General features: G+C 31.1%; 3 protein-coding genes across 5 annotated transcripts; 1 reads left to right on the forward strand and 2 right to left on the reverse strand.

Annotated features, from left to right (window-relative positions):
- Positions 1-965: 965 nt before the first annotated feature.
- LOC115700495 (proteasome subunit beta type-3-A) lies at positions 966-3683 on the reverse strand. Its single transcript, XM_030628038.2, has 7 exons — positions 3499-3683; positions 3198-3379; positions 2974-3081; positions 2791-2880; positions 2194-2278; positions 1726-1820; positions 966-1341 (listed from the first exon to the last, which is right to left on the reverse strand). The coding sequence occupies exons 1-7, from the start codon at positions 3502-3504 to the stop codon at positions 1293-1295; spliced, it is 615 nt and encodes a 204-aa protein (XP_030483898.1). The 5' UTR covers positions 3505-3683; the 3' UTR covers positions 966-1292.
- Positions 3684-4733: 1050 nt separating this feature from the next.
- Positions 4734-7291, reverse strand: LOC115700738 (phytoene synthase 2, chloroplastic). Its single transcript, XM_030628371.2, has 5 exons — positions 6700-7291; positions 6327-6377; positions 5753-5925; positions 5433-5668; positions 4734-5271 (listed from the first exon to the last, which is right to left on the reverse strand). Exons 1-5 carry the CDS (start codon positions 7049-7051, stop codon positions 4917-4919), a joined length of 1167 nt encoding a protein of 388 aa, XP_030484231.1. The 5' UTR covers positions 7052-7291; the 3' UTR covers positions 4734-4916.
- A 12553-nt stretch (positions 7292-19844) lies between these two features.
- LOC115701252 (protein JASON) lies at positions 19845-23078 on the forward strand. 3 transcript variants are annotated; one of them, XM_030629002.2, is made up of 8 exons: positions 19845-20312; positions 20502-20550; positions 20642-20721; positions 21198-21445; positions 21624-21886; positions 22109-22422; positions 22520-22602; positions 22780-23078. In XM_030629002.2, the coding sequence occupies exons 1-8, from the start codon at positions 20115-20117 to the stop codon at positions 22889-22891; spliced, it is 1347 nt and encodes a 448-aa protein (XP_030484862.2). In that variant the 5' UTR covers positions 19845-20114; the 3' UTR covers positions 22892-23078. The 3 variants fall into 3 exon arrangements, with proteins under 3 accessions (XP_030484862.2, XP_030484860.2, XP_030484861.2); XM_030629000.2 differs by having other exon boundaries at positions 19851-20312; positions 21624-22422; XM_030629001.2 differs by having other exon boundaries at positions 19851-20312; positions 21624-22422; positions 22783-23078.
- The last annotated feature ends 1851 nt before the right edge of the window (positions 23079-24929 follow it).

Genomic DNA, 24929 nt, shown 5'->3' on the forward strand with positions numbered 1-24929 from the left:
TTATTTTTTTGAAAAAATCATGCAATTCAATCAACTAAAATAATAGCATGAAGTCCAATCGAAACATAAAAAACATAAAAAATACAATCAGATGAAGAAAAAAAATTCAGCATCACAGTTAACCTTAAGAACATCCAATATTAAGTTTCATCTATCGCTTAGAAGTCACAACAGTAGGAACTGTTACAATAAGTTCATTCAACCTTGTAGCTTGAGCACCCAACTATTGTGCAAAGTACGTAGCTATACTATTAACAACTCCCTCCAGTCGCAAACAACTTGTTATTCCTAATCACTAACAACGATTTGATCGAAGAACAAAAAAAACTAACAACAAAACAAAACCATATCACACAGACAAAACTAAAACATTCATAACCATGCCACAAAACATAATAAACTAGAGTAAATGTCATTTTAGATCCTGTGTTTTACAAAAATTATCAATTGAACCATCTATTTTGTTAAATAACAAAATGAACCATATCTTTTCTAAAATTGTATAATTAGGAACCTAAACTAATTTTTTGTTAAAATAAAACTTAATAATAATCTAATCTAGAGATGTTATGACAAAATTGATTACATTTTCTCCATCGCATTAAAAATTGTCTGAATGCTGGTTATATTAAAAAATAAAATTGTTAAAAATTGAAATCAGAATCCTATTTTTACTATTTTGAAAAATATAAAGTTCATTTTGTCATTTAACAAAACAAAAGACTTAATTAGTAACTATTATAAAATACGAATTACAAAATGATATTTAGCCAATAAACTATTATAGCAAAATTCGTTTCATTTTTGAAGATATTCTTGCAGAGCATAATTTGGCAACGTAGCTAAAAATAATAGCTTAGCATACGAGAAATGTTGCAAATTCAAATAAGAGAGATTTTTTTTAAAAAAAAAATGCTATTGAAAATAGACTGAACACAAAGAAAAATGAAATTCCTAAATGTATATGCGTTCGAAACGAAATTTAATGGTAAATTAGAATGCAATGTCCGGGAAGAAACATGCAAATAAGAACAAGTTCTGCCTCCGAACAAATCTTACTAATGAGAAACACAACTATATCAATTGAAAATACAGTGCTTAAATCATTATCAGATCACATTAAAACAAGTCGTTGACAAGAAAATAGACCCCCCTCTCCCCTTGCTCATCTAAAAGGCATTATAGTTTCCCACATTCCAATTGGCAAGCTACAAGGACATTGGGAAACTGACCACCTAAAAGAAATTTGGAAGGCTCTGTTTAACATATTCGCTTCGGCCATGTAGCAAACCTCAATCCATTCTTCCCTTCAAGATCCTCTCGGTCACTTCTGTCGGTGTTCTGTGAAAAGTTACCAATAAAAAAAAATAATTATGTGTTAGAAAAGTTAATACACCAATAGCTATCATTTCAGGTTTAAGTTATACATGATAATAATGTCACAACTAAATCTGAACCGAACTGGATGATGGTAGATGAGACAGACGAAAGAATGAACTAATCCAAGCAAGAAAGATGAACCCAAAAATGTGCTCAACAACCTTCAGATATCTACTTTCTGAAGATATATTATCTATCATGGATCTATTCTCATCAATCAAGAAGCAAAAAAGCAAATTACAGCAGGCAGCAGTAGAAAAGCACCAAGTTTTATGTTACAGAATTTTGAGAAACATGCTGCTTTGTAGTAACTAGTAATGAAGAATGTAGTTTAGATGGGCTTACACAACATAGACGTGGCCTCCCCATCCACTCAAACAATCTCGGTCAACTGAGGATAACAGTGCTTGTGAGACAACCTCAAATAGCTCCTCTGGTTCCTGAGTGAAAATAAAATATAAATATTGTTAATTTTCTCCTTCTATACGATAATGAAAATGATTCATTTCTAGTTTACAAGCACCTAATAGAAGCTACAAAAAATATGATTATTTTCATAACCAATAAGTTTGCAATACAAGGGGAAAAAATACATGCTAAGCTACACACTTGCCTTACTGAAAGTACGACACAAATATAACGGAAACCCTCATAAAAACTTAAGCATAGTGAAGGTAGCTCTTAACAAACAGTGAGTAACCAAAATTCGACTCAAAAGTTGGCATTTCTAATATCTATGAAGCAATCTAAAAACAAATCCACTGCAAAATCAAATGTTCCAGACAAAAAGGAATGCTAAGAAAGAAAACACACCAAGTCAGGCTTGAACATTGCCTCGCAAGCACCATAAAGAGACTCAGATGCAGTACCAGCAACCACAAAATCTTTTGCCAGTTCCCTGCATAAAATTGAGCACATAAGTAACATCAGTATTACACTTTGTTTTCAAAGAAGCCCACGAGTGGGAACTTCATACAAACATACAAAGTGCCCAAACTGACCAATATACCCATTCCGCGAGATTCAAGATTTACTTAAAAATAAAAAGATAAAAGGTCCTCTGTAGAAAGAGCAAGATCAAAAAGGACATGAACCAAAATGACTCCACAATTCACTAATGGAGACTTGGACAAAAAAATGGAATCCCTTCAGCAAGCTTAAAGGTCCTCTCAACCAGAGTTATTTTGAACAAATCAAAAAGAGAAAGATACCTACCTTCCCCAATGGGTACTAATGTGAGATAAACATGATAAACAGTATAAGTGAAATCCCAATTTATGACATTTGAAATCACTTAAGCATGCCAAAGAACACCATAGAGTTTTCCTCTACCGAGCATAACTTCAAAATAACAGCAACAAGAACAAGATTAGCTTTTGTTTAGCTGGTTTTGTAGCAAGATTAACTTACTTAGCTCCAATTGAATCCATAGTGCAGATGAAAGGCTTATCATCGTCGCTCAATCCAGCAATAACAGGTTGACAGAAATATGGCCCAAACCTAAATTAGAGAGAGGAAACAAATAAATAAAATCCTTAATTCTTCACTCATTTTCACCTGTGTGAGATTCTTCAAAAATAATAAAAATCAAACCTTTTCTCGTAAAGAATAGCTGAGACGAGGCTGGCAAAAGTCTCAGGCTTCATATCCTTCTCCTCACGAAGTCGATACAGTTTGTGCCTAAACACTAGCCTCTGATACCTTCCCCCATTAAAAGAAAAACTCAGTAATAGCACTAAAACCCTTTATAGAAAAAAGAAAATATACATATGTACATCAAAAGATTGAAACAAGAGAACAGGGCGGGGAGTTCTTACAGAGTCTGGGCATCGGTAGCAAGGCCGGAAAGACCGAGGTAAAGCCTTTCGTGGACTTTGTAAATCTTCTCGAAATCAGTGGCGATTGTTTGGAGCTGAACTCCGAGTCTCCGATCGCTGGCGATGGCGAAGCAGTTCTTGCCCACCATGGCAACCAGGGCACTTCCATTGTACTCGAAGATCTGTTCTTCCACGAAATTATAATCAGAGATAGATAAATACATATACACATCGTATACACATACAAATCAAATTTTAGCCCTAAAATCACAGAATGAGAGAAATGCATAGCGGAACTTACCGACATGAGAGAAAATTAGGGTTTGGTTGTATTTGAAATTGGTCAGAGTGAGGTGGTGTTTGCAGTGTCGATCGCTTTTTCAGAGTAAATCGGTGGCTTGGGGCTCAATCCAAGCTTTTTGAGACTCTTTTCTTTAGTTTCTTCTCTATTTTCCTTCTTCTTTGCTCTTAGCTAATAATGGGCTTGGGCCGTTTAGTTTATTGGGCTGGGTTCTCATTAGTGCTAACTATGATCGGAGATTTTCAAAATAATTGAGGAAATTATACTCTACACTTTTTTTATATTGTCATCATTTATTTTTATCCTCTTTTTTAAAACTTATCATTTTTACTTTTTTTTTAAACATTGTACCAATTTTACCCCTGTCACTTCAAGATACTCTTTATGTAACTCTCTTATGTCAGGGTACTTTGGGTACAATACATATAAAAAGAGGTATGTTTCAATTAAATATAAAATTAGAAGTATATTTGATTGATTGATTAATAAAAGTAGTATTTTTCAACTTACTCCTTTTCAATTTTAGGGAGGGGAAGGGGGGAATTATGAGTTTCTTCATTCTATATAAATATATTTTTAATTTTATAGCAAAGTTTTAATTAAGTTTTGTTTTTAATTATTTTGTATTATTTATAAAGTTATTGATAAAAATTACTAAAAAAATTTAAAAATTTATATATTTATATATTTATAATGTTATATGCACTCAAAATATATACTTTAATTAGTTGTTTTAAAAACATTAGTCAAAAATAGACAATATCATCAAAGCTTTAGAGTCTTTTAACATTCTTTTCTGTACTTCATTTTTGGAAATGAGAACAAAACATTTTTTGTAATTTTCAAAATTAAAACGTGTTTCTTTGTTTTACCTTAGATAATTAAGTTCCCAACCTTGATCCAAACTGGTAATCAAACTTAGAATTCGGATCCGAATCCCAAACTCGAATCTCATCCCTGACTCGAACCCTGATGCTGACCTCTTAAACCCCGACCCATACTAAAACATTTGCATTACGCTCCAATCAATCTTTCAAATTTCAATTATTTGAATTGTAGTTTCTATTTGTTCACTTTAGTTCATATTTTATGCAAATTTATTCTTGTATTGGACTAAGTTTGACCTCTTTCTTATTTTCTTTTCTAAAAGATATGTGTGCTTGAGTATGAAATAGTTTGGACAAGATGATCCAATCTGTAAGTGATACTCAGAAAACAAAAACAGAGAAGTATGTGCAACAAAAATTCAAAAGTGACTTATTTATCATTGGACAAAATTGACCTAAAGATTTACACATTTCATCTTTGAGAGCCTATATGAACATTTAATCAAATATTATAAGGTTAAAAAATATACAATTTTGAGACTTTGGCGCAAAAATCTAAAGATACACAAATTTGTCTCTAATTGTAAGGAACTAAGCCATATTTGAAGGGCCAACAAGTGCTCTTCCATAGGCTGCCGGAAGTGATAAGAATTTCTTTGCTTTTCCTACATAAGCACGCTTTGTGAAGTTATCATAGTCATTGGCTTCAATGGCATCCAATATCTGTCTATATAGCAACAAAGATGCCCACACTGGCCATCTACTCGCTGAGCTGAGATCAGCCACACCCTTCTCTGCCTCGTCGAAGAACATTCTTGCTCGCTTTATCTGTCCTTTCATGAAACTCCGCCACTTGTCAGTTACTTTCCCACGAAAGATGTCCTCGTCTGAAAGACCAGCACGTGCAAGTTCATCTTGTGGAAGATACACTCTACCTCTCCTAGCACTGTCACCATCACCAACATTGTCACTCAAGTCAGAAATAGCAACTATGTAATGGAAAGAAACAATGTGATTAGACTCAAACTTCAATGTGATGCTAAAACAAGAACAAAGAGGATTCAGTAGGGTCAAGTAAAGAGTGAAAAGGTGTAACAAGAATCTTACTCTTCTCCAACATCTCTGAGTATGTTAGTGAGCTGATTAGCTATCCCAAGAGCCAATGCAGCATTGTAAACGCTCTCAGTTGAAGCCTTTGATTCGGGTGCTATTCCCATTACAGGAACACTCATAAGTCCAACAGTCCCAGCAACATAGTAGCAGTAAAGGTATAGTTCATCGAAATTCATGTATCTTGATTTTATCAAGTCTAACCTCATTCCTTCTATCATGTCCCTAAAGGGCTGTACAAACAAAGATCAAATTTGTTAAGTAAAAGACACATTTTCACTAGCTAAAATGCAAGCAAATGATGCATCTTTCTATACCTGTATATCGACAGGAAACTTCGATACTGTATGAGAAAGAGCAGCATCATACATATCAAACGGGCGACCTTCGTACAGATCAGTCAATCTTTTTTCCCATCTGTCAAGAGCCTTTGGTGTGATGTGCGAAGCATTTGGCCCGTCAACGAGCTCATCAGTCCTTCTGCACCACACTGCAGAGAAAAGAGAATACATTATACAATTACCTCAAATAGAAGAGAGTAAAGACTCAACAGCAGCAAGCCAATTGAGATGGCACATCATGTTTGGATCATTCATTCATTTTGTTAAGTAGAAAAATAAATAAATAAAATGGGGTTCTAGATCTGAATCAAGCCTAAATTGTGTAAGGAACATGGCCAAATATCAAACTCAATAACGGTGCATTGCTTTTCTCTTCATATGATAAAAGTACTTAGCTTCATAAAAAAGCATGGTTAGTGATTGTGTTAGTGTCATCCAGAAATGCAAGGGTGATATTAATCATACATTTATATAGAAAATTTACACAGCAAAATTAATAGACAAAAGTCAAGAGCAAGCAAAATGTAAGGAATGAACAAATCATACGAACCATAAATTGCCCAAACAGCTTTCCTCCGTTCTGGTGTCATGAGTAAAGTGCCTGAGAATCAAGAATCAAATAAATCTCAATTAGTATTTTGCTAATTACATTTCTCTCACCATATTCAAAATATTCTCAACTAAAGAAGGATTAAATTAAACTAAAGGTGGTACTTTTCTATTTAATTCATTTTTTAAAAGCATTGGAATGAATAAACAAATACATAAAGTTAACCATTAATGATATACTACTTTCCGACCTTAAACTAGAAAACAAAACCCCTTTTTATCATAAACATAAACAAAGAGATAATAATATGAAAACAAATCACAACCAATCAAAAACACAAGAAGAAAGAAATGTAATGAAATGAAAAAAGTACCCAGATAAAAAGTCTTGGCATACTCAGCACAGACTTCACCACATCGTTCATAAGCTTCATTCAAGAGATCCCAATTGGTTGTTCCATCAATTTTAATCAAGTCCAAAGATTTCTCTTTGGGCTTTTTACGTTCTTTAACCAAAGCCGCTTGCTTCAACACCACTTCATAAACTTTCTCCTCCGAAGATCTTGCTGGGTTTGCGATAGTACCCGATAAAGCCAAAGACCCACTTGAGAAACTCAGCTTAGAACACATTTTGGACCTCTTTGGTCCACCATTTTTGGCTGCAAAGCTAACCAGAGAGTTACCATTCTCTTTAAGACAAACCTGTACCCAAAGAACAGCAGCCATTTTTGAAAAACACAGAAAATGTGTTCAGTTTCTCACTTCAGAATGAAAAAGAAAAAGAAAAAGTGTCCTTTGATTTGGCAAAAACGAGTGGACACTTTTTTTTTCTCTCTCAATTTTTTTTTTTGGTTTATTGCAAATTTAGTGAGCTTTATAAAGAAAAGGATAACAGCTGAGTCTGACTCACCAAAATATGTGGACAAGACTCATAATTTCATTATTATTATTATTTTTATTATTCGAGATAACTTAATTTAAGACTTATTAAGTTGTATTGGAATTATTATTTAAGCTGTTTATTATAAGTATTAAAAAATTGACTCAAAAAAATTATTGACAAATTTAAATCTGACTTGGAGACTCAATCTCTCAAAGATATGCATGGGCCTTTGATTAAGTTTTTACTTTTATTTATGTTTATTTTTATTGTTTGAATAATTATTAATTTATATATTTTTTTTAATAAAAAGTATTTTTTAAAGTGTTTAAATATTATTAAAAAATATTTACGAGTAATTTAAGAATTATATAAATTATTTTTATTTTTAAAATATCTAAAAAAAATTTAGGGAGAGGCTACAAATCATAATTTCTTCTATAAAAAACCATTTAAATTTTCTTTTTTTAAAAAAAAAGAAAAAAAAATCTTTTTATTTTTGTATCCAATCATTATAAAGGAGTTTTTTAATTTTAAAAGACTAAAAGTTATAAAAGAGCTTATAGATGTTAAGCCAAATAGAATCATAACTTATTAGCTTATAATATAAAGAGTGAAGTTTAGAATTAGTCTTAAAATTATTTGTTTTAAGGGGAATTATCAAAAGTTTAAAATGACTAAGGATTAAGTTTAGAGTGTATTTTAAAATTAGTCAAATAAAAATAATAATAATGAAGAGTATGAAGGAAATTATTGAGTGGAGGAAAATGAGAGTAAGAGGCATAAGGAAGATAGGGAGGAAGATAGAATAGAGTATAGTGGTGAGATTCAATTAAGAATTACAGCCACAACAAGCAAGGGAGTATAGAAACACCCAAGACCAAAACTTTTATATGGTATTCAATTTTTTAGAAAATTTATAAAAATAATATAAAATTATTTGGTGCATGTTGTGTTTGTGTTGTGAAGTGTGAAGTGTGAAGTGTGAACTTAGACTTTAGTTGTTTAATTCTTTTTTATTTTTTTATTTTAGTTAAGAATTTTGAAAGTCCATTAATATAATATAGGAAGCTTTTATAGTCTGTGGTGGAGCCAGCGGCATTTTTTAGTGGGGGCAAAAAAAAAAAATTTGTTAAATATAATTTTAATAGAAACAAAAAAAATATGTAAATATATATAAAAAAATATATTATTTTAGATCTTTGTTTTGCAAAAGTTATCAATTTGACTATCTATTTTGTTAAATGATAAAATAGACCATATATTTTTTGAAATAGTACAAATAGAACCCTGAATTGATTTTTTGTCTAAATAAAATTTAATTATAATCTGATTTAAAAGTGTTATGACAAAACTGTTTACATTTTTTGTAATTATTCGTATTAGGAATTGTCTTCAAGTTGGTTATATTAAAAAAAATTGTAAAAAATTAAGTTCTGAGTTTTATTTTTACCATTTTGAAAAATACAAGGTTCATTTTATCATTTAACAAAACACAGTGTCTAATCGGTAACTTTTACAAAACACATAATCCAAAATGGTGTTACCCTAAAAAAAACTATGAACTTAGTAGCGATAAAAATTAAAATTTTAAATTTTATGGGAATAAAAATAAAAATATATAGAGGTATAAATTAGAAATTATTAATTTTATGGGGGTGAAAACTAAAATATTTAAAAATATATACATACAAAAATTAATTTATAAGAAGTTGAAGAAGGGCAAATGATCACATAAGGGGTGTTCAAAAAATTTACAAACTATCCAATCCAAATAAACCCTCCAAACCAAACTAAATAAATCGACAAAAATTACAACCTGAAATAATACAATAAAAATTCAAACCGCACAATGAATATATGAGATGGTTTACTAATAATTCTGAACAGCTAAATTAAACCGAATAAATCAAATTAAACTGGTTTACATAAATTATATTTATTAGTTAAATTTTGTATTTAAAGTTTGGACTTTATATTGTTTAACTTGAAATTTAGACTTTATAATTAATCATTTTTATTATATTTGGATATTAAAATTAAAATTTAAAATTTACACCATATTATTATTTTATTATTTTTAAATTAAAATATAAATAATATATTTTTATTTTTTAAATCTATTATTTGAATACTAAAAACTAATAATAATAATTATATATAAAAAAAAAAAAAAGTAGAACGGTTTAGACGGATTAACCCGACCAAATCGGCAAAATTATAGGATGGGTTGAAATTTTTCTAATTTTTAATTGGACGGGTTACAATTAAATATTTGCAACCCAATATTTATATTGAGTTAGATCATCTCTAATGGAAGATGTAAAAATTGTGCTATATTTAGCACAAAAAGTAGTCTTGTGATAAATTTACACTAAATTTTAACTCTGTGCTGCAATGCACAATTGCAAAATTTTAATGTAAAATTTTATATCTAATTAATATTTTATTAAAAAAATAAAATCTAATAATTTATAATCAATTTTATTATTATTTTAACATGTAAGACAATAAAAAAATAATATAAATATTTCATAATTTAATGTAATAGTTAAATATACTAATAAAATAATAGAAATGACATAAATGTAAATGAAAAAGTAGTGCATTTATTGTGGTGTAAATTTTACATCATAGCAAATGTTGTGCCAAATTTGGCACAAAATGTGCTATGTGCGAAATTTACATCATTTTTTGGCATATTATTGAAGTAAACTTTTTGTTAAATGAGCTATATTTTAATTTTTTACCACTTATTTATATCTCTATTGGAAATACTTTGTGACAGTCAGTAGTCCCGTGATCCGCAAGGGGAAACACCGGGTAAGCTGTGCAATCCCACACCGCCTGGGGAAGGTCAAGTTGGATGATTCTGAGACTGTGTAGGTATGGGACTACACAGTTGAAGAGAGCTTAAATGAATTGATTGGTACTACCTATATCAACAAGGTGCATCTTGTTTTTCGGTAGCCCATCTCGAAAGAACTTCACAGTTAAGCGTGCTTGACCTGGGACAATTTTAGGATGGGTGACCTCCTGGGAAGTTTTCCCAGGAAGCGTGTGAGTGAGGACAAAGCATGCTGAAAACACTTGTGTTGGTCTGTAGGGTCAGTCATCAATCCAGGAAGCAGCCAGAGTGGCGTACTCGTGTATAAGAGCCATTCATTCCGTGGGTGTAAGGACCCAATAGAGGCTTGAAGCGGGAAGGTTAAATACTTTTAGTAAAAATATACTATAATTCAACTAAACTGACCACGTAAACTCTTAATTTTAATTTTAAGTGGCTCCCATTCTGACATTTCCAGCTCAAAAACTTAATTTACTTTATAAGAAAAAGGCACTGAATATCTGTCAGATCTTCAGTGTCATGTCAAATTCGTTCATATGGCTTAAAATTTAAGTAGTATGCAAAACCACAAAACAAAACAAAAACATTAATATATATATAGATATATTTAATGTAATTTGTTTAGTGTCGTTTAGTTGATAGTTATTAGTAGTAGCCCACAGCCAAAAACCTTGGTATATATCAAACAAAGATCCTTCCATATGCTTCCACATATGACCCATCGACCAACCACTTGAGTTGTTGTGTTCCTATACATAACCTCATATTTTGAACCCTTCATATGTATATAGAAGTGAAATGTTAGAAGGGATTACTCTTATCAAGCACTCTCCTGTATAGAAATATATTCTTATATAATTTAATGCAATAACTTTAAAAAGTATTACTAATCAATTGCGCGACGAAACATCTAAAATATATTAGATACCACTAATATTCAATAATAATATTCATATTTATATAAACTAATTCATAAGCTTATAAACGGTGGGGCAAATAGGATCGTTAAGGCTCTCATTTTGGTGTAATTTTTTTTTTTCGAAAAAACTCAATTTATGTAACGTCCCCACTTCAAACCTCTATTGGGTCCTTACACCCACAGAATGAATGACTCTTATACATGAGTACGTCACTCTAGCTGTTTCATGGACTGATTACTGACCCTACAGAGCAACACGAATGTTTCCAACGTGTTTTGTCCTCACTCGCACGCTTCCTGAGAAAACTTCCCAGGAGGTCACCCATCAGTCAAGCACGCTTAACTGTGGAGTTCTTTCGTGATGGGCTATCGAAAAACAAGATGCACCTTGTTAATATAAGTAGTACCAATCAATCCATTTAAGCCATCTTCAACTGTGTAGTCCCATACCTACACAGTCTCAGAATCATTTCACTTGACCTTCCCCAAGCGATGTGAGATTGCACAGCTTACTCGGTATTTCCCCTTACGGATCACGAGACTACTGACTGTCACAATCACCCCCTTACGGGGTCCGGCGTCCTCGTCGACCACACTTCCGGCTGGGTCAAGGCTCTGATACCATTTGTAACGTCCCCGCTTAAAGCCTCTATTGGGTCCTTACACCCACAGAATGAATGACTCTTATAGATGAGTACGTCACTCTAGCTGCTTCATGGACTGACAACTGACCCTACAGACCAACACGAGTGTTTCCAGCATGTTTTGTCCTCACTCGCACGCTTCCTGGGAAAACTTTCCAAGAGGTCACCCATCCTGAAATTGCCCCAGGTCAAGCACGCTTAATTGTGGAGTTCTTTCATGATGAGCTACCGAAAAACAAGATGCACCTTATTAATATAGGTAGTACCAATCAATCCATTTAAGCCATCTTCAACTGTGTAGTCCCATACCTACACAGTCTCAGAATCATTCCACTTGATCTTCCCCAGGCGATGTGAGATTGCACAACTTACTCGGTATTTCCCCTTACGGATCACGAGACTACTGACTGTCACAATTTATTTTTCTTAAATATTATATTTAGGAAATTTCTACAATGTACTTTTTAAAAGGAGTGCATGAGTATCCAATGCACACTTATCTGATTCGATATTTAAAAAAAATTACTCTATTTTTTTAGGTCATATGGTGTTATAGATGTTATTTAAAACATCCTACAAAATTTTGAGAAATTCGAAAAAAATTAAACACGCCAAAAATAGGGTTCACGTCTCACTCTTTTATTTTATACGCGTGTGAAATAGACTATTTGAACAATACTTTCTATATTGTAAGTTATTTTGAATTTTTTAAAATTTTGCAAGATGTCTTAAATAACTATAACGTACACAACTATAAAGAAAATTGAACTAAAATCGAAACAGATATGAGTACATTGTAAGAGCACCCCTATATTTTATACATTTTCAATAATTTTTTAAAATTTATTTGTTAAAAGTTAGAGTAATTTTTGGCGTAAATACCTAAGTTTAACTATCAATAATTGCAAATAAATATCCAAATTTAGTTTTTGATGGTAATAATATATAACTTATATTTCTAGAACTTTCGTAGATATTTGGCCGTTAAATATTAGTCATTATCCACATGTTATTTTTTATTGGTAGATTTAATTTTCTTAAATAAAATAAAAATTTAATGACCAGAACTTATTAGGTAGACTGCCACGTGGCTATTGACTTGACATTTAATGGTCATGTACTTACTAAAGTTTTAAAAAGTATAACTTTAAGTATTATTATCGTTAAAACTTAAACTAAAATATTTTTTTGTAACTAAAAATTAAACTTAAATATTTATGTCACAACGTATTATGCTTTAAGTTTTTACAATTATATACTAAGACCATCTCCAATGAGAGATGTAAAAATTGTGCTATATTTGGCACAAAAAGTAATTTTGTGGTAAATTTACATCAAATTTTAGCTTTGTGCTCCAATGCACAATTGCAAAATTTTGATGTAAAATTTAATATCTAATTAATGTTTTATTAAAAAAAAAATCTAATAACTTTATAATTAATTTTATTATTATTTTAATATGTAAGACAATAAAAAAATAATATAAATGTTTCATAATTTAATGTCATAGTTAAATATACTAATAAAATAATACAAATGACATAAATGTAAATGAAAAAATAGTGCATTTATTATGGTGTAAATTTTATATCATAGCAAATGTTGTGCCAAATTTGGCACAAAATTTACTATGTGCCAAATTAACGTCACTTTTTGGCACACCATTAGAATTTTTTATTAAATAAATTATATTTTAACTTTTCACCATTTATGTACATATGCATTCGAGATGCTCTAAAAAAGTATAATAGGTAATACTAATAGGTTACTTCATTTCAACTCGTAGCAAATGCATAGACTATTTGTCCAACTTTGATATCTCTAAGTACTTTTAATTAACTACTTATAAATACTATTAATGATATTTAATTGTAGTAATGCTAATCTTATATATAAATCTAAGAGAAATGTTGAAAGTATAGTGTTTAACACTCTCTTATGTGTTAATATCGATATTGATCTAATTAAATATCGTGTTCCATATAGTTTAATGTAATAATTTTTAGAGCTTATCGCTAGTCAATCGCAAAACGACATGTCTACAGATGCTAAACACCATTGGTGCCTAATAGCATGCTCGTAAATCTAATCATATATAACAATATTATTATTTAATGATTAGTTTGTCCATGTTATTTTGTTATGATCGATACCCATTCTACAATTAATTATTTTAAGTTCTTCATGCATTTGTTTTCATGATCTTCACATGGTTATAACGTGCCTATAGTTTTCTATATTGATCTTAATTAGGGGAAAAGTAATATATAGTATATCATCACGTGTTTATTGGCATAATTAGTAACATTTTATATTAGGATAATTTATAATTTGTACAAAATAAATGTGAGACCCATAATTATATGTGCACACAAAAGTGTACCAAATTATTTAAATATTAACATGATAGTTTTTTTAAGATTAGTGATTTTTTAAAAAGAAAAAAAAATACGTTAATATTTGTAAGAAAAAAAAATAATATTAGATTACAACTTTATAAGTATAAATTTTGTTAAATTGGAGTATTTTTTATGTTAAAATCTTATATAGTAATTAAAATTTGTCTTACTTTTTAGCAAGGATTCTAAAAAAATATGAATTAATGAAATATGGTATGGATAGTTTTTATTTTTGATGTGGTTGTTAAAAATAATACTTTAAACATATGTGAATATTACATGAACTAACAAAAATGATGGTTTTTCTTTTTTACATGGTGCCTCATTTTTTGTCATTATTAATTATTAGAAATAGTCTCGTATCACAAATGTGCGAAAAAATTATATTATAAATAACATGTATGATTTTCAAAAAAAAAAAAAATAATATGTATGGACTATTTCTTTTATTGTCAACTAATTTTGAGATAGAACTCGATGCATTTTTATTTTAAATTTTAACATGGTATCGGATCAATTAAAAAAATTTGCTGTCTCAGCCTTTGACCTTTTCTTGGGACCTTTCGGCCAATGTATGTTAGTTCTATTGTTGGGATGGCACTATCGTGGTCCCTTAAAGGTCGTTCATACACACTTTCAAAGCCCGACGTGAGAAGGGTGTCTTAGAAATAGTCTCACATTACTAATGTGTATGAGTGTAAATGAATTGGGTCAGATTTTATCTGGCTATGATCCGACCTGATCCAGATCATGTAAGGAATCGCCCTGCCCTGCCTCGCTAAATCAGATACTCGAATCAGATCAGATCCGACTCGACTTATAAGGATCGGATCTAATCTGACTGAACTTTTTTTTTTTAAGAATTTTAATTTTATATCTAAACTTATAATCTTATATCCATTTTAATTTTGTATTAGTATTATTCAATACAATACTATGTTTTGTATTGACTTGTATTAATAGATTGTGTAAACTTATAATATATTTTCAATAAACTTGACCCCAACACCACTTACGGGCTGGGTCTGAATCTCGATCCAATTTGGGTCCGAGTCCGAATTTGGGTTTGGGTCTTGTGTCCAGGTTCATGTCCTAGGTCTTGAGTCCTGTGTCTGGGTCCGGTGTTGATTTAAGGCCTCAAATCTTGGGTCTCGGGTTTGGGTCCGAGTCTCAAGTCTTCAGTCCGAGTCTCAAGTCCCGAGTTTGGATCTCGAGTCTTGACTTTGAGTCCCGGGCTTGGGTTCGGGTCTCGAGTTCGAGTTCGCGTACGAGTCCCAGAATTTGGGTTTGAATTCGTGTCCGGGTCCAGGTTCAATCTCGGGTCCGAGTTTGGATCCCGGGCGAGTCCAGTCCGAGATTGGGTCCCAGTTCCCAGGAGGTTTGGGTCCGAGTTCCGAATCTTAAATTAAGTTTTATTTAATATATTAAAATCAGATCGGATCAGATCCAATCAGAAAAAAAAAAAAAATAGGCTGGGCAGGACAGATCTGTTTCAAGATCCAATAAGTATCCAAATGTTTTGGATCAGAAGTGATTCGTCGAATCGGAACTGCGACCCGCTCCAACTAAATGGATCTTTTTTATATGCCTACTAATGTAGAGAAACTTTATACCATAAATAAAATATATAGACTACTTCTCTCATTATCAATTAATTATAAGATTAAATCTCATGCACTTTCTTCCTAAATTTTAACATTAATTTTAATAACAAAATGGTTATTTGTTATTGTCTTGTCTTCTAAGTCTCATGTGGGAATTTCTTTAGAGACTCCAACTTGTCTCCAACTAGGTCTTATTTTTTAAAATAATATTATATTATATACATGTTTTTAATTTTAAAAATACAATTTTATGTATAATTCTTTATGGACCTAAAATACTGATCGATCTGATTCAATTTTTTACTTTTTATATACATATATTTTTAAGAAAATAAATTTCTTGTTTTGTTTATGATGCTTGTGGTTGATTAATAAGATGACACATATTTTATTTTAGCTCAAATAAATTTGGTTTACCTATTAATTTAAACATACTAATCTATTCATTACATCATTGATTTTAACTTAAAAAAATTATTGGATTTTGAATGAAACATTATTGTTTAATGTTTGAGATTTGATTCAGATAAAAATATATGTTATATTGATTAGTTATAAAGAGTGAATACTAAGTAACATAATTTAAAATTTTGTCGAAATAATAAATTAAATTATCTCCAACAACAGTGTTCAACAGAAAAAATTTTGATACTAAAAAAGACAACTTGAAAACTACTGAAAGAAGAAATTGTCTCAAATTAGTCCCATCCAATCCAAGTCAAAACCTCAGATTTTAGGTAACTCAAATGACCATCTTAGGCCCACATAACCCAATTTACATATAATTGGGCTGACAGAATGTTACAGAAGAGTTCTGAGAAAAATCCAAATAGGTCCCAAATATAAGTATTTTCTTGAGATTATTTTACAAATATACAAAAACAACAAAAAAAAAAAAAAATTACAAAAATATGATTTTAAAATTTAAACCACCAACCCCAATATTCAACGTAACATTTTTTTTGGGCTAAAATATTCGACATAACCGATTCTTCAAAAAAGTATATAAAATTGAGAAGTTTTATTTATATCTCAAAAGTTTATAAGTGTACAATATTTTAATAATTTTTATTTTACATAAAATAGATATTTTTACTTATATTAGTTTTTTTTTTTTTTAAAAAAAAAAAAATTTCTTCCAATTCATAAGCTTAAGTATAAACTTATCAAACAAAAATAAATTGTATTTCAAATTTATAACAAAAAAATTAAAATAAAAATTTGTCAAATTTTATTAGAAAAATAAAAAATAAAAATTATACATGATATAAAAAAGATTATGAAAATAAAATTAAAAAGTATTGAAATTAACACAAAATAATATGAGAAAAAAATTGAAAGTGATTTTTAAAAATTATTTAAGTTTGATTTCTTTTAATATTAAAGTATACTTATTATTTTGTGGGATGCTAATAAAACTTCCTATAAAAATTCAATAGAAATTAATTCCAATGAAAACAAGTTTCACTAAGGTGACATTTGGTTGAGACTTTTGAGAAGAATGAAAACATAAAAATGTAAATGAGAATGAAAATGGAAATAGAAATGGAATAAAATAAAATTTAAAATATGTAAAAATTGAATAAAAATAATTAATTTTTTTCTCGCATTTTAGAATGATTTTTTTTATTATTATTTTAAACTGGAATAGTCATTCCACCAAAATAATAAAAAAATTATTCTATTGGAATGACATTCCAATACTTTAAAAAACAACCAAACAAATGAATAAAATAAAAATTTTCTTTTTTATTCCATTTTATTTCATTACTTCTAATTAAACACCACCTTATCAATTCATCAATAAATTGGAAATTGAATTATTATTCCCTACAAAATATCAATTAGAAAATTGTTGATAAGATAAGTTTGTGTTAAAGGGGAAATAAAACATAATATATAGTATGAGTTTTTTTTTTTTGGTGAGTCTTTCTTTTCATGTCTTAGATAAGGACGACATTTTACCACACCACAACCACACCGTAAAATAATAATCATCACTTAATAGAAATAAGGGAGTTTGACAAGGACGGTCAAAGCTTTTCTATTGACTAATAATATTTAATAAGGAATAACATGATTCTTCTAGGCTATTTGTTTGATTAATATATTATAACATAATCTATTTTTTTAGTTCCTTCAAAAAAAAAAAAAAAGTTAGATTATGTGAATTTTTTTTTTTTTATGTTAACCTTTTTTTTTTTTTTGGGAACTCTTCCAAATTTTTGTTAAAATTATGCTAATATTTTTATAAGGAAAATTATTGTAATATTTAATGGTACAATTTTTCTACTAAATAATAAATAAGATATTGGGTACCTAACCAACTACGATTTAAGCTGAGTCTGGGGTTCGAGTTCGAGGCCGGGACCGGGGCCTGGTCCGAGACTGGAATCGGGTTCAGGTTCGGGGGTTTGGGTCCGGTGTCCAGGTCTAGTCTGTGGTCTGAGTTCGTGGCTGAGATCAGGGCCTGGTCTAGAGTAGGGGTCAGGTTCGAGTTTGGGGGTCTAGGTCGGGGTCGGGGTCCGATGTCTAGGTCCGACCCGGGGTTTGGTTCCAATTTCGGGTCAGGGTTTAGGTCTTGGGTCGGGGTCTGGGTCGGGGTCCGAGTTCAGAGGTCTAAGAAGGGTTAGAGTCCAAAATATTGATTAAGAAAAAAAATTGTCTTTCTTCAAAATTTTAATTCTCAATTAAAAAATTAAAAAATAAAAATAGTTTTATAAAACATGATTTTGGAAAAATATTTTCACTTTTCTAATTTAAAAAATATAAACTGATTAAAAAAATGTTACAAAACATACTTAAATGTAGAAGGCATTTGGAGATGACTTTACAACAATTTCAACAATAACAACAAGCTGAACAATAACAACAGCTGAACACACCCCAAGTAATAAACAACAAAAGCTTTGATTATGATGCGATTAGATTGCCAAACCACCAAATTCGCCAAGTGAGAATTCTCAACTTCAAAAATAGTCTCATCAACATTTATCTTGATTATATTGTTATCTGCTTTAGTCCACCTCTTCATCACATACTTTTTGTTTTTAATTTCTATAAAATTTGTTCATCCATCAAAAGAAAATCAACAAATGGTCATTCTTTTAGAGTAGACACTAAACTTAATTTGATTAGATTCTTTTTTTTTTGTCAACCTAACTATGATGCCATTGCTATACTCGGCGATGCTTATCACTTGTAAATAAAAATAAACAATTAACTTTTTCCAAAGTTTACTTGAGGCTAGCTCAAGTGGCCGTAAGAGGGTGCGTGTGTGTTGGAGGTTCTCTGTTCGAGTCTCAGGTTATGCAATGTAATATATAAACGCTTAAATCAAAAAAAAAAAAAAAAGACTTTTTCCAAAGCTTTGTTCTACATTTAAATATATAACATATAGTAAAATTAAATGTATAACAATAAAAATGTCAAAAAAAAAAAAAAAAAGATGAAAAAATTTCCAATGATAAAGGAAACTTCATGTTTTTATTAGATTGATGTGGGGTTGGTTGAAGAGTTTTTCTACCTTTGCTGCTAGTAGCAAGACTTTTTTGAACAAAACCTTAATTTTATTATCATTGTTAAAAAAGATATAAAAAAAAAACTGTAATAATTTTAAATGAGAAGATTGGCAGTGAGATTTGCTATAATTTTTTTAGATATATTTTTTTTAATTTAAAAAAAAGACTATAATTAGAATATTTTGACCCCTTAATTCTAACATACTAAATTATATTTTTTGAATTTTTAAGACCCTTAAAAATATCTCATAAATTATTGAGATGGTTGAATTTAAAGATTTTTGTCAGTAAAAAAATTTAACATGTTAAAGTTCAGAAGACAATACATAGATATCAAATTTAGTACATAAATAATCATCGAATTAATAAAATTGAATAAAATTATATAAAAGTTCTTAAATCTAAAAATGTAAAATTTTTAACTGCCATAAAAATAATCATTTATTTCATGTCCAAATTTAAGGTCAAAAAATTATCTCCAAATTAATTAATTATTATTACTCCATTATTCCATTTCAATAATTACAATTCAACGAGATTTCCTCTTTTTTTTTTTCTTTATCTTACTTTTATATTCCTAAGATTTATTACCCGAGAGAATTCAAATAGTCATATGAGACGTTACACTGTCCAATCAATTAAACCCATTTTCCTTCTAAAACCCCTTCCTTTTAAACCAAATTACTAAAAGCACCATCAATAGCCTACGTGGCATAACCCCATTGCACGATTACATCTCTTAACATACACCGCGAAGTTTAGGAACAACATTTCGCCATAGACGTACAGCTCGCTTCCCTCGTTTTAGTAGTTCAAATTTCGAATAATACCACTCAACGACTCCTTCTCTGTGTGTCCCAGTAGAGAGTCCCCTCAAAAACCCCCCAAAAAATTCACCAATTAAAACCCTTTTTCAGAAAAGAAAAGAAATAATTAGGGTTTCATTTTCCCTAATCCGTTAATTTTTTTTTCCCATGATATGCTCGCTGTTGAATCGTGACCTAAGGCTTGTTTGCAGATCAGTTTTGGGATACCTAGACAGGTCGATTGCCGGAGCCATGGGTTGTTTCATCGCTTGCTTTAGGGTCAGGGACGATCGCCAAAGCCACAATCATCATCGTCAGAGGTCACAGCCTCATCTTGTTTCTGAATCTTCTCATCCCAAACTAACGGTGTGTGTATGTGTGTGTGATTTCGTTTTTGTTTGGTTGCTGAGAAAATTTAGTTATGTACAAGAAGCTGATTCTTTCGAGGAAAAAGAAAAAAGTTTGATTTGCGAATTTTGTTGCGGAGATGATAATTGTGATGAATTTAACGATGTTTCTAATTTTATTTTGTGTTTTTTCATGTGTGATGATCAGGAGGTTGTAGTTTCTCAAAATCGACTTTCGTCTCTGTTTATGTCCGAAGGTATGTCCTTCTACACTTAAATGAGCTTTAATTTTATATTGTAAAATCCAATGTTAACCATGGCTGACCGTTGTGTGTGTTTAATTTGAAGATAAACAAGATTCTCCTTGTAAGAATAGGGGCGGTAGTAGTGCTGGTACTCCAGAAATTGATAAGGCTCTTAAGGACGAGGTATGCTTATGATTTGAACATTTCACCTCTTCTCCTAGATGTTGATTCAATTTGAATGCACAATTATAGACTTCAAAGTATCATAGTTGGTTCAGATTGTTGACACAATTTGTTTACAGTCGTGTGATTAAAGATTATGTTGGGTCTTAATTTGTTTTTGTTGCTTTATGAAAGTGAAAGTAAAGTTAGTCTTTTATCATGCTGAAAGTCTAGTATTTTAGTAGATTTAACTAAGCATAATAGTGATTATAAAGAGCTAGTAAAAGGTTACTTTGGCTGTCAGTGTACCTATTTTCTGTTGCACTGGCTGAAAGTGGACATGCTTTTATGATTTTCTCTTTCTCTTTTAAATTGAATTTTAAAAGAGCTTTGCAGTCTAAAGCTAGTCTTTTTGGGTGATCTTTTGGCTATCTAGATTGGAGTTTGACATTCTTCTTTAAAGGTCATCACTTGTTTTGATGGGCTCTTTTTTTCAGGCCAAGTTTCTTAAAGCGTGTGGTACCTTAGCACAGACTCCTATTGAAATTCGCAAAGCTTCTTCCAAGTGGAACAGCTCACCTCTTCAGGATGGAGATTCAGAGACTTCGAAATTCCATTCATGGCTTCCCAATACATCCATTGAGAAACTTCAGTTGGAAAATCAAATTGACCAACCCTCTACTCCAGTTAAACTCTCTGAAGAGAGGGCTCATACCTCAGGTTCTTTGGAGTGTACACCTAGCAGGTAGAAATTTAAAAATTGTGCTGAAAATTCTGATTTTGTGACATTCTTGTCAACTGGTTTTTAATGTTGTTCCATAGTCGGGGTTTTCTAATTTATTTTCTCTTTGTCACAGTTAGCAGCATTTAGAAGAAAAGATATGATATTTGATCTTTGTATTTTTCTCTTGTCTTTTCCTTAGTTGTGTATCAAATGTTCAGAACTCGGGAATAGTCTCAGTAGGCTCTACTGAAGGCAGTGGCGCAGGTGGTAGTTACACAGCAGCTACTAGCCATGCTTATCAGACTGAACATGTTACAACTTTAGAAACACCTCAACTTTCAGCCACAAATGTTCAACGCAGGAACAAATCTGTGCGTTTTGAATGTGATTCAGATTTATCTTCTTCTGGGGGTTCGTCATCTGAAAATGGTCGCCAGAATTTTAAGAGAGCTGAATCACCAGGTAATCAGAGCATATCAAAGCGCTCACCCTATCCAACCCCCCTAAAGATTTCTGATGAGATGCAAACGCCTGGAACTGTTTTTCCTTCAAACATGGATACTTTTCCAAATGGGAAGATTCGAGTTAGGTCGCAATATGTGTATCCAGTTTTGAACCCAGTTGAAAATGTCTCCCAGTGGAATGCACTGAAGGAAGAGGATCCTAACTTTGACCAAATTTCAGGTGAGTTAAGAAAATCTCTTGATCAGCCTGAAAATGCGTCGCCTAAGTCCAAAGAGTCAATCAAAGAAACTTTGTCGGAGGAGCTAAACCCAGAAGCTAGTCTGTCAACCTGGTTGAAGCCAATTCCATCGACTCAGGACAGCAATAATAACAACTTTGTTGGTCCTGCCCGTCCTCGAGGAGCTAGAACCCCTATGGACAGACCTATTATTGGGATGGTTGCTGCTCATTGGAATGAGGATGATCCTGCTCGTATCTCACCCAAATGGTGGGATGGGAATGGAATTCCAAATTCAACCAATAAGTACAAGGAGGTATATCATACTTTTCCATTTTCATTGTTTCTCACTTTCATCTAATCTTGATAGTAATAATTATCAACAACAAAACTACCAATTGCTATGATTTCAGGATCAGAAGGTCAGTTGGCATGCAACACCATTTGAAGAGAGGTTAGAAAAGGCATTGTCTGAAGAAAGTATCATCTCCCAGAGGTATGAATTTGGATGCTCATCACTTTATATTTAAAAATTACCATGCCTATGATATTTGGAAGATACATATTTGTTGAATCATCATCAATAGGCCATTTCTAATTACGTTAGTTATTTTCTATATCATTATTTAGTATGTTTGTACAGATTTAATTATCTTTTTTGATTGATATGCAGGCAGCAGCCAATTCAAGGAAAGCCTATAAATTTTGATGAGAATGATGAAAGTGATACAGCCCTTTCTCAGTTACAACCTTCACCCCATCCGAAATCTCTCGTTTCGTTCTGATGAGTTTGCATTGTATTTCGAGTTTGTTGTTACATCTGCTGTCTTATTGATGTAGTTGAACTTCATAAATGATCAAAATCTCATGGATTGAATCAAGCCATTGAGATTTGATTGGGAAATCAATTTTCTGTGTGTACATAAACAATGAAAGCTCTTCTCACATCTAAGGTTTTGGTTAATTGGCTCATTGCTTTTGTTTGGTTTTTCATGGTTATGTGATGGACCACATTCTAAGACAAGCCCGTTAAAAAGTAGAACATTTCTTTCACCTTAGCCATTATTTTCTCATATTTTTTTCAAATTAAAGCTATGCTTAAAAGTTGAATTTTGGTTAGGAAAAAAAATGTTGGAAAAATAAAAGTACAGAGAATAACTTTGAAAAATTTGGTTGGATTGAGTGTTTTTTTATATAATTTTTCTTTCTACTTAAATTTATAAATCTTTTCAACAAAATATTCTCATTAGCTTAGAAAATTTTTATTTAGAAGTTCTATGATGGAGAACTTAAAATAATTTACATTGTGAAACTTTAAATAATATGTTGCAGTTTTTAAATAAAAATAATTGTATTAAAAAATAGTTAAGAAAAAAACTTATATTAAATAAGAAGAAATTTTCAAAAATATCTTATTTATAATTTTATGGTCTTTAATTTTTAATTATAAAAGTAAGTTTATATAAATTTAAAATTATAAAAATATATTTTGCTCAAGAAAAAGTAAAAAAAAAAAAACACTAAAAACAATAAAAAATCAAACAATAATTACAAATAAATAAAAATAACAAATTTTTTTTTTACAAAAATACTAAAATTTAAGTTAATTTTTACAAAAAATACTGTTACTTAGATTTTTTTTAAAAAATATTGTGAAAACTTAATATAGTTCATAGAATAAAATTTAGACGAAAAATATGAAGAGCATTGTCTGCCCTTAAAATTTGCTCTGTGGCAGTTGTTTCCGTTTTTTTCTTTTTAACTGTTCCTCTTCAATTTTCTGCCCAGTTTTTATAATATAACCTCCTCCCATGAGTCTCAACCACTCCCGCTCATCTCTTTTTTAAATTATAACCTCCTCTTCTTCAAGGTTTCTTCTTACCGCATCGATTCTGAGTGCTTCCTTCCACTGCAAATATGGATTCTTTTCATCCTGATATTTCACGAGCCCTCTCTAATCGGGAAAGAGAAGTTGTCAATTTGTCCAACCTTCCTAGGCCACCCACTCGACCTGTCTCTCATCGCATTATCTGTCGTATTTTCTCTCATAGAGGCTTTAACCCAAAACAATTTACCAACTTCCTTACTACTCAATGGAAAGGGAGATTTGAAGTCACTGTCTCCACCTATGAAGAGAATTCTTTTATGATCACCTTTGGCTGTGAAGGTGATTTAATGAGAGTTTTGTCCAAGGAACCTTGGCACTTCCACAATCAACATATGATCCTATGCACTCCAACTGTTCTGTCAAATGCTCCTTTGAGTTCTTTTACTATATCTCCCTTTTGGGTTCAAGTGTTCCGATTGCCCTTTTTGAGTAAGTCCGAATCTCTGGCTAAGGTTATTGGGAACCTACTTGGTACTTACATCGATGTTCATGAGGATTCGCTCAATGAAGGTTGGGGTCCGTTCCTCCGTATCCGAGTTGGTATTGATGTTTCTCAGCCCATTCTCCGTGGCCAAACAGTCACTTTCCCTTGGATGTCTGATGAACTTTGGCTTGATTATCGTTACGAACGACTCCCCGATTTCTGCTATGAATGTGGTATTATAGGCCATGTTTTTGATAAGTGCCCTTCTTTCCTAGAAAAATTGGATGAAGGCAAGGAACCTGATCTTCCTTATGGTCCATGGCTTGAAGGATCTCCTCTTCCAAAGTCCAACTATGATCGTTATAGACAGGATTTTTCTAAAGCAGGGCCCTGGCCATTTATCACTCGACTGGCTCGTAATACTATTTCCCCTATTATTAATCATCCTCAACCTTTCCCTGCTCTTCCACAACTGGTTACTTCGCGAGAGAAAGGGAAAAAGCTGATCCAG

Source organism: Cannabis sativa, chromosome 8, assembly GCF_029168945.1.
Source record: "Cannabis sativa cultivar Pink pepper isolate KNU-18-1 chromosome 8, ASM2916894v1, whole genome shotgun sequence".
Classification (NCBI taxonomy): Eukaryota; Viridiplantae; Streptophyta; class Magnoliopsida; order Rosales; family Cannabaceae; genus Cannabis; species Cannabis sativa.